Here is a 10,884-nt window from a genome sequence, read left to right on the forward strand (position 1 = left end):
GGAGCTTCAACATCTATGGTGTTTCTTATAGAATTTGAAGTTCTGTGAGTGCTAGTGTTCCACATCCTGAGAATGGGGAAGTTGAAAAGCATGGGTAGGTGAAATTTCCAAAATTTGATACCATATACATCGCCCATATTGAGTTAGTGGAAGGAACATTGTGGAGATGGGAATAGTGAAGAAACCCTACCCTACTTATTAATCTCCCGCTCCTTTATTTGACATATCTGGGAGTTTTTCTGTGATCTTTTCAGCTGTAGTTGGATCCCTCCTCATGAGGTGGCAGACATATTCAGGCCTAACTTCCAAGGCAACCAAAGAAAGAGGAAGATCGGTGTGGAAAGTTACTAAGGCTGCAACTATTTGGGTGATTTGGGAGGAGATGAACAACAGAATCTTTAATGGCAAAAATAGATCTGTGGAGGAGGTAATAGAGATAATAAAAGTGAAGGTAGCTTTCTGGATTAAAACTTTGGACCCCCAAGGGTGCCTATAGGGAAGTAGAAAGGACTGCAAAAGATTTGGGTCAGGAATGCAAATGAGTTAGATGAAATTGTTCTGGGAATCTCTGTAACATAGTGTTGTTTTTGGGTCTGATATCATGGTTAGCAAAACAAAGTTGTGCTGTTTTTTCACATATTATTAATATAATCAAAGCTTTACTGATAAGAAAAAAACATTGTGAAGATGGGAATCCCTGCATTAGGGGATCTTGGAATTAGGCCTAGCAGCTACCTTTGGATTCAAACTGTTTAATAACCTGCATGTTTACTACAACTCACTAATGGTCCAAGACTATATTCAGAGGGGGTTTTAGAGCCATCTTTTAAGATTCTAAGATTGCTGATGCCTAGACTTGGCACCACCTTTTAGATTTTCCATCCTCTGAAGTTATTCTTTTTCCTCCATCTTATATTAATAGTGACCATAAATTTGTACTTTTCTCCAAAAATCAACACTTCATCCTTTATTTGGTAGAGAGGAGAAACATTTGTCTCACCTCATAAAGATTACACATCCCCTACGTATCAAATACCTAAACTGTTGTATCACTTTTATACATTCCCATACATTTTTTTATATCATTTTAAGGGCTACTCAATGGGGGTAGCCCATCCCCCAACCCAGGTGCAGGTGGTATTCGATCCCTAGTCTCCGCTACAACCAACCGGAGACCTTACCAACCAACTGGTTACGTATTTATATATGTGCATACGTAATTTTAAACAGTAACTTCATTCATAAATTAATTTAGAAGTACATCTGTCAAACAGAAAAAAAGATGTCGACCCCTCCAGGACAACAACAATTACAACATAGCCCAAAAGAGATCTTCTCTAGTAGCCCCTTGTTTGGCTAAGGCATCAGCCAATCCATTTGCTGTCCTTCTAATCCATCCTAAAGATACACCAATCCATTTGTCTACAGCATCCATCCTATAACCGGCTTGGAATCCCCCTCCATTTCAATCTGTTGGAGTCCCATCTCTGTAGACAATCTCAACCCTTGGAGGTGTCAGTTCATCTCTTAGAGAATCTCCCACCCGTATTGGTCTGGAATAGAGGGCGAACATTTTTTGTTCCTCATCTCTTAATACTCTCACTTATGCCTGATGGACCTGGGTTATCAAAAGAACTTCCATCAAAATTCAGCTTAACCCTTTGTTATGTTGATGGGGCCTGGCGTTCCTGAATCTCAGACCTTGAGCTCGAGCGCTCGACAAACATGCCACTGCACTCTAGCCTCGGAGAATATTATCCACTGAAAACTCCTTAAACAGGTCAAGAGTTTTCAATGAATGTTTTACCTTTATGGATATGCTGTCAATTACTTCCTCAGACTTTTCCAGCCCTTGAAAAATTCTATTATTTCTTTCTTCCTAAACCGACAAAAGTATTGCTACTCTTGTGGCTCTCCACATTGTCCTTTCTCTCTTCGTCAGCTGTCTAAAGAAGTTTGTATCAAAGAGGCCTGCCACATCAGGGGAAGGGTTCCACCTACAACCAGAGAGAGAAGAAAACCGTTCTGAAATACAAGAGAAATGGACAGAAAGGATGGCATCACCCATCTGCAACTTCCTTCACTGCATTAGATTGAGTGTACATGTCTTCATGCAATCAGAGGCTTTAGCATAGGACATCTTTTGCTGACTCATTGTGCACTGGATTTTGCTGCAGTGTACCTTCTACATGAATTTTGACTACATTTAATTTCTTTATTTCTCTATCTCTTATAAAGTTGGTGGAAGTCAATATTGGTAGATTTGTTTTCTCTGAACTGAAATGGATAGCAACCCAACTTACAAATTAGATATGATATAATCATGGCAAAAATCTAATCAAGATGAAATTTCGCATCCTTTCTTCTTTTCCCTGTTGTGGAAGCTTTATCAATGATTCTCTCAATGCTATCTCCTTGAAACCATATACAATTTGCAGACATTATTCATTCCTGATTTGAATAATTTACATAGGCTCAGGCCCATACAAATTTGATCAAATCCTCAACCTGAGCCTGCACAAGTTGCACCCTTACTGTTAATATGAGTTGTAATTCTTGCTTCACAATACTACCATGCTACTTCTTGTGGCTTATTCCGAGATTATCTATTTCAATTTTTTTTGTTGTTTTAAATGTTGTCTGTGCCTTGTCTTTATTTTGCAGATATTCATTGGTGGAATTTCAAGGGATCTCTCATCTGATATGGTAAGTTGGTTATGAGATTTGTGTTGCATTTGAGATAAAAATTGCCACCATTCTTCTTGTAGACTGATTCTCCTATGCTTTTTATATTTTTTTTACAGCTTATGGGGATCGCTGGTGCCTTCGGACATCTGAAGGCATTCTGCTTTCATGTTAATGAAGATTTGAAGGAACAAATTGCTTTTCTGGAGGTATTGGATGCCAAAACTATATTTTGAGTTCTTTGTTCTTGCAGAAGATCTTTATTTGGCATTTGGGCACAATGACCTGGTTATCATTGAATTCTGATAATTGACTATTATCGATCCAAATTGATGGTGGCCCAATAATCTAATAATCTGGTGGCTGAAATCATTCATTAAGCAATTTTCATGATATTTTGGAGTTTTGTGCATTATCAATGGACTTCATAATGCCTTAAAATGCTGTCTTCTGTCATGCATGCTTTCACATGAGGTTGGTTCTTCGATATAGGGCCTTGAGAAGTAATTAATGTTGTAAAATTGAACCAAACAGTATTTTTGTTGCAATAGGTTCTATCAAAATGGTTCATGTTAATCCTAATGATGCAGTGGTTTCATTTTGGCTTAACTAGTATGATCTTTTATGGAAACCTAAAAGAAAAAATGTAGCAACAGTGGTTTCATTTTGAGATGGATTGTCAGAGTAAAAACAAGCTATAGCAGGGAATTGGATGGTTCCCCAAGAGATCTAGTTATGAGTCATACTAAATGTTGTATTAATGTGGTTGAAACATTTACTTAAGGAGATTGGATTCCCAATCTTCATTGTGACGACCAAGCAACAATATGTTGCATCTAATCCTGTGTTTCATGAGAGAAAGAAGAAACACATTGAGATGGATTGTCACTTTGTTCTTGAGAAGGTTAAGTGTGGTTCTGAGGATCAACTTGCTGCCCTATTTACCAAAGCATTTAGTGGACCAAGGGTGGATTTCACTACTTCCAAGTTGGGTTATAAAATATATAGCTAGCTTGAGGGGGAGTGCTGAGAGTATAGGCTGGGTTTCCTTGCTATCCTTTTATCCTTTATCTTTTGGTAGTGTTTAAATAGGTTTAAGTGATATATATATATAAAGAGGGCTGGCTGATTGGGACACTGATTTTCTCTCTGGAAGTTTCTTCTCTTCCCTTTAACATGGCTGCAGTTTTCTTCCCTCTCTCTCTTTTCAGTTTCTCTTCTGCTTGTAATACATGTAAATAGACTAATGTGCAAATCTGGATTCCATGTCAAATAAAAAACACATAAACCAACATAATGTCTTAATGTGATTGTTCATAACTACATTTTATAAAAAAAACATTGATAGTTCAATATCTATAAAATGCCACAATCCAATTAGGCGATTACATAGAAGATACATAAATCCATGAGGGCTTTAAGAAGCTCAAAAGTCACAATTCAAGGTTCCATGATAACCATAGATTAAGTATATCACAACAGAGGAAGAACAAGATCAGAACCCTTATTTTTGGAATAAGGGTAGCTAAGTAGCTTCTCTCCAAAATGCATTTCTATGGATCAGAGACCACACATCACATCCACTTACACAACCTTCCAAATTTTCTTATAAAATAGACTAGTGAACCCATCGGGGCTTGGGGGTTTTATCCCCATCCGGAGACTTCACCACTTCCCACATGGCCACACCTCCACACTTAGGTTGTTTAAATTCCATTTTCTTTTCTTTTCTTTTCTTTTTTCCGAGGTGGGGGTGGGGGTGGGGGGGTCAAGCTCCAATTTCTGAATTTTGATCTTCTGTTAGTTGCTTGAATTGGACACCCATCGAGAGAGGCCTGCATATTATGAAACGTTAGCTTGACCTCCCATCTTTCCATTGGAATATGTTATAAACCTGTCCTGCTTTACTATATTGGGCATCTGCTAAGGCTAGGTCAACTAGCTTGAAAGCCTGAACAAATTCCCTAAATTGCCTCATAGACCTTGTAATCTACCCATCTCCAGACTTCTCATTGGTGAACCTGGTGGTATTGAAGTCACCACCAATCATCCAAGAAATTTGCAAACTGCCCCTGGCTGCCAAGAGGTCCTCCCACAGTCTTCCTCTATTTGTCGCAGGGGGCCCATACACATTAGTGGTTGGGCACCTAACTCCTGAGATTATCATTTCCACAGGGAGAAATTCTCCAACTCTGTGAATGAAAAAATTACCTTTAACAGGGTTCCACAAAATTAGCAAACCACCCATGCTCCCTATGGGGTATATCTGAATTCGATTTGATAAGAAACATATGCAATTCGAATCTGACAAATATCCACAGAATCTTATCTGAATTCAATTTGTTTATAGTGTTGGATATCCAATTCTAATTCGATTTGATTTCAGACTGTAACATGAAGAAGAAGTGGGATCTCAAACAGAAATGAGAAAAGATCTTGGGCCATTGGGTAGCATGCAGGAACAGGGATTTCCAATATCCTCTGTTGTTGTGTTAAAACCAAGTTGATGACCAAACACCATCACCATGAACAGGACAACCTGAATCCAAAATGACAAAACCATAAAGAAAGAAATAAAAGAAAACAACAATGCCTGAGATTCTGAGAGCTAGAGCTAATTTGAAGAGTTTGAAGCCTTAGATTAAAGGCTAGAAGTGACAATAACAAAAGGGATCTCAAGTTGCACTACTAAAGATGATGCAACAGATTATACTGGTCAGTGGTAGCGTAGAAGGTGATTTACCAGTAATGAACTATGGAAGCAACATGGCAGCAAGGGAGATCACTTTGTAGAGGAGAGAAACACTAAAATAGGCAAGTTTGGGCGATTTAACAATCAGACACAATGAGTTGTGCTTAGCAACTGACTGATCGAGGGTTTCAAGTAATAAGTTTACTGGTTTAGGCCTTTAAGTTGCAACTGGTTTAGAGTTTATGGGATAAAGAAGATTGATGGAAACGGAAGAGAGAGGGACTAGTACATTGATGAGACAAAATATCTATTTCAAGAAAAAGAGAGTTGTATTTTATTTATTGATTAGACAAGATGGACAATTTTAGGTCCACTCTTCATTGAAAATTACACTGTTTTTTTTATGTACTAATATCAATATTTGGGACATAAATGTCCATACACAATTAAACAAAATAAGTGTCAATGTATAATATTTAATAGTACAACAGTATATATCTTTAATTATATATTATATTTAATATGATATATAATCAAATCGAATCATGCTATAAATTCGATCCAATTATTAAATGGATCAAGTTTTCCGATCCGATCAGATTCATTTAGTTACACATGGATATCCAAATTTGACTTAATTGAGTTTAGTTCAAATTTGAATGGGATCTTAATTCAAGCTATTCATTCATCATTCCAGTTTTTCTTGTGAAAAGCTCAACTCATCATTCCTCGTTCCTCTTCTTCCTTTTCCCCTTCCTCCTCCTTCCTCCTCATCCCCCTCTTCTTAAGGAGGCTTACACCTCCTTGTGTTCGGGAGGCTTAACGCCTCTTACGTTCTGAACTACGCCTCACGCCTCTAGGTGTGGAACACCTTGCGTCACACCTCCGCGTTTTAAAACATTGGATCACACCATCAAGCTTGAGTAGGTTTTACGATCCATACTAGATCTGACCAACTGCCATCCTACCTCTACGTTCTTGACAGCCCATCTTTGTCTCAGTAGAGTCTTTTAGTGGCATGTTTCGGTCCTCTTCCCCATTACTTAGAAAAAGTGAGCCACCGGTTCAGGTACAAGATACTATCATTACCGCATAGACAATTAGACATCCAACCCGTAATCGCAACGACCCAATTACAAGAGCGGCGCTCTACCAATTTCGCCATATCCCCCTTTTTTGGCCAGGATCTCATTGTGATTCCATCCCCTTCTTTCATTCCTGTTGAGCTGAGCTCGAACATATGAGCTTTTCAGTTGAGCTGAATTTGAGCTTGTATTTCTAGCTTGAATAGAACTCGAGCATAAACTCAAGCCTTGTGCTTTTCTGTCAAGTTGAGCTTGAAACTCAAGCCCAGGTATGATTACCCCACGGTTGCAATTGGTGTTACATCCATGAGCTCCTCTTCCACATCAATAGAAGAAGCATTACCTCCCTTTCTTTCAGCCACTGTTTGGCGTTGCAAACCCTGTCGAAGCCTCTTCACCTTGTGGTGGAATCTCCATTGCCATGATTGAATTCAGCCCTTTAGCCCTATTACTAGAGTAATTTGCCTCCGGAACCATCAGTAAGATAAAAGGCTGCCAAAAAGACTATTTTTGCTACTAAGATAAAATACTTAAACGGGTATGCATGCATGCTTGCATAATCCCATTTTGATAAACCAAGTACATTCCTACAGCATTGTTTATCTTGGTGCCTACGGGATTGGGGGAGTTTTTAGAGACTGCATTGGGGCTGTCATAGCATTATATTCAGGACCTATTGGGTTTGGAGATTCCACAAGAGCAGAGCATGGTTTAAAATGTCCCTAAATTCCTTAATTTTTCCACGACATGTTTCCATTTCCATGGGTAGTGACATTAAGTTTTGAATCTTAAGGTTTATAGGACAACTTTGGAATGTATTCTTTTATCTATAACCTTAGTTTCTTAGCTTTGTTTAATGATTTGGAGCAAGATAATAATGTAAAAAGGTGTGCCTATGCTTCTTTTATCATATCATAAGACATCACTATATTTTTGCATATTTTACAATTTTCCACCATGTCTATAGTTTTTACACTATTTCCATATGACATTTCTGACGTTTCTGACATGTTTCTTATAATTGGACGATTGATGTTTCTAATAGTTTTATGTGGAATTTGGATGTCTAAGAGACTGAATATGAGAAACCTAGTGTGGAAGGTGATTCTAAGACAATAGTGGGTTGGCTAATATATGATGGTCAAGGAACTTGAGAAACACACTTCGGGAGAAATCAAGCATGTAGCAAGGGAGATGGTTATCTCAATCAGATGGGTACCTATATCAGCAAATTGCATTACTGATTCACTTGCAAAACAGGGTGCAAGTACAACTGTATTGGGTGATGACAAGTGAAAATCACTTGTAAATAGTGCATATGCTACCATTAATAAAATAATAGTTACCAATCAAAAGAAAAAACCAGCAAATCCCTAATCAAAATACAAAAATGATACCCATCTAATATATATGCTAACAATAAAATGGGTGACAGTAAATGGTATCCACATACGAAAGGCATGAAATGTGTGAAGGGCTTAGTCCTGTTTTAGAATTGCTATTAAACATGAAAATATTTACAATAATGCCACTACAGAAGACAGTATTAATGACAATTAAAAAGTTATGTTTTATATTTGTTTTTAAACATTCAGCTATTAACAATTATGCCATTATATAAAACAAAAATTGATGATGACAATTAAAGCCATCACTCTTAGGCCTATCCACGACCCAATTTGTTTAGTTTTTTTTTAAGTAAATATTTTTCCCTAAAAAAGATTTTAATTAAAAAAATTAGGGATTCTGCTTCCTTATTCTATTTCACTCCTGTAAGCAAATCTTTATGGTTCCGTGGGCCACCTGCTAGTATTTATAATTATAAAAGTTGTGTAGTGTTACTTTTGAATTTTACATATGTACTTTTTGATTAATAACTAGGAGTTCCCTCCTTCCACAAAGAATAGGATGTGGCAAATCAATCCCCGGTATTAGCACAGATGTATATTGGTCTGATGGTATTGGAAATTAAATTACTGCAGTAATATAAATTTCATTGGTTTACCCATTATGTATCCTTGATCTTTGTTGTATTGTTTTCTCTCATAGACACTCATATATCTATAATTATCTATGGAATAAAAGTTACAGGATAGTTTTGTTCATCACAATGGGCTTTATTTTGATGAGTTTTACTAAACCATAATAGAGAAAGTGGAGAAAGATATGATTTGGTGACTCATATTTTCCCGTTTCAGTATGTAGACAAGTCAATCACCCTTAAGGCATGTGCTGGACTGAATGGAATGAAGTTGGGTGGACAGATCCTTACTGTAGTTCAGGCTGTGCCTGATGTATCTTCAGAGGTAACCAATGCCTTGTGTTCTTGTCCTTTTTTTTCAGATAAACAAGAGAGACTATGTTTCTGGAATATGTCCATGGAGTAGATAAATGTTCTTTTTGTTTTAGTGTTTCTGTTTTATTACTGTTGTCATCATTTATGGTTACCTAGTACAACTTATAGCAGGAAAATACTGAGAATCCACCATCCTATGAGATTCCTGATCATGCAAAGCCACTGCTTGACAAACCCACACAAGTCCTGAAGCTCAAAAATGTGGTATGCTACTACGCTATTTATGGTTGATGTTATTTTTATCTTTTATTTCTTCCTGGTTTATCTGAAAAAAAATGTATGGAACAATTGGATTTAGTTCAATCAAGAAGAGCTTGCATCTCTTTCTGGACCTGAACTCGAAGAAACTTTGGAAGATATACGGTTGGAGTGTGCCAGGTCCATGATGAAATCCCTTCTTTATGTGTATTTGTTTATCATTCTTTAAATGAGTTTTGTTGATTTTATTGAAACCCACATGCAATTGTGCAGGTTTGGGACTGTCAAGTCTGTTAATATTGTCAAGGATAGAAGCAATTATGCTCTTGCTCTTGGAACATCTGAGGTTACTAGTCAGAATGATTCAAGGGACCTGCTATACCCAGAAGGGGATGACCACATCAAGGAGATACGAAGGATGGAAGATTCCCTTCACCTAAGCTCTGAAGACAATAGCAAACCAGAGCACCCAAATGATGCCAAAGAATTTTCAGGTGGTGGAAATGCAGAAGAGAACAGCACTAGTGTCGATATGCCAGTGCAGGATCTTGCAAAGGATGGATCAAGTGAACCATGCCATCCTGATAAGAGAGCAGGCCTTGTAGAACCAATCTGTCATCTCAATGCAGATGGGGCTCTCCAAGAACCAGCTGTACAGCTGGATGCAACTGAAGGTCAATTGGTCCATAATGAAGAGGACATTGATGTTCTTCGGGCCAAGGAGTCTGGCATGGGAACCAATTTGATGGTTGAAGAGTTCAGAGCAGAGGAAACTATTGACAAGAAGGATGTTTCCATTGAATTGGATGCTACTGCTACTCAAATTGAATCAGGTGTCACAGACAAAGGTGATAAAAAGCAGGAGGCTAGTGATCTTAGCTACATTTTTGAACCTGGATGCATTCTTGTGGAGTATGCAAGAACAGAAGCTTCTTGCATGGCAGCACATTGTCTCCATAGGCGGCCTTTTGGGAATCGGAATGTAGAAGTAGGTTATGTAGCTCATGATCTCTATCTGGCAAGGTTTCCAAAATGAGCATATCCACAATAGGTGCTACTTGGTGACATCACTGACATGAGGTTTGATTGATCCACCTTGTTCCCGGAGAGTTCCCTCTTTTTGTTGGGTGTCTTGTTACGTGTTCTTAACAAAAAGTGAAAGCTTGTCAGTTGGCCTGACTTCTCTTTGGGAGTGTGGTCTGATCTCAGATAACCGGTTGCTGACTGGGCTCTAGAGCTGATCTTGTGGAAAATATTAGCCGAGAGCTCGAGGTCCTTTTAGCTGTTGTGATATAATCAATATTCACGACGTTGAATGCATCGCCACTTTCTTTGTATCCTTATAATGGTAATACAAGGAGGGTTTAACTTTATTAGTTGTTTTATTGCATTGCCCCTTACTCCAGTCTAATGTATTCTTTTCAACAGAGGGATTAACTTTGTATCAAACCAGATCAACTCTCCCGAGAAGCTTGAAGCCTAGAACCCAATTTACCTGTTGTTTCTCTTTGTTTATTTGATAACTTGATAACTTGATATATCTTATATACAGAAATCTTATAAGTAATATTTGTTACGATTTCTATCTGACAATCCTCTGGTTTCCACGTCTCATGGACTCTTAATCCTTCAACTGCTTAACTTGTTTCTATACTCATCTATGTTATGATTGTACTTTATTGGCAATGTGGATGTAGATAATTTCTCGGGTTCCCATGATCGATCACAACGTACGAGTTCACCGGGAGCAGCGTATGAACTCACTGGCAGCATTTTCACTGTTTTGTTTTCCCATTATTTCATCGGCATTGTAGCCAACGTTTTCACACTACCTCCCCTGTGAATTAAGCGGACAAGTTGATTCAGAA

The 10,884-nt window shown here is 37.9% G+C and overlaps 1 protein-coding gene across 4 annotated transcripts in view; it reads left to right on the forward strand.

Annotated features, from left to right (window-relative positions):
- The window catches only part of LOC148869840 (RNA-binding (RRM/RBD/RNP motifs) family protein), a 31,443-nt gene extending 20,834 nt beyond the window's left edge, over window positions 1-10,609 (forward strand). For 2 of the 4 annotated variants that reach the window (XM_088973270.1, XM_088973269.1), the window contains exons 6-11: window positions 2,665-2,706; window positions 2,805-2,894; window positions 8,661-8,768; window positions 8,930-9,022; window positions 9,117-9,196; window positions 9,290-10,609. In XM_088973270.1, the coding sequence (XP_088829396.1) occupies window positions 2,665-2,706; window positions 2,805-2,894; window positions 8,661-8,768; window positions 8,930-9,022; window positions 9,117-9,196; window positions 9,290-10,052 (1,176 nt within the window). In that variant the 3' untranslated portion in view covers window positions 10,053-10,609. Of the gene's footprint in view, window positions 1-2,664; window positions 2,707-2,804; window positions 2,895-8,660; window positions 8,769-8,926; window positions 9,023-9,116; window positions 9,197-9,289 lie in introns of all 4 variants that reach the window. The other 2 variants (XM_088973267.1, XM_088973268.1) reach the window with 1 other exon arrangement.
- Window positions 10,610-10,884: the final 275 nt, after the last annotated feature.

This window comes from Nelumbo lutea, chromosome 2, assembly GCF_056320005.1.
Source record: "Nelumbo lutea isolate HS-2025 chromosome 2, American lotus-T2T, whole genome shotgun sequence".
In the NCBI taxonomy this organism is placed as follows: domain Eukaryota; kingdom Viridiplantae; phylum Streptophyta; class Magnoliopsida; order Proteales; family Nelumbonaceae; genus Nelumbo; species Nelumbo lutea.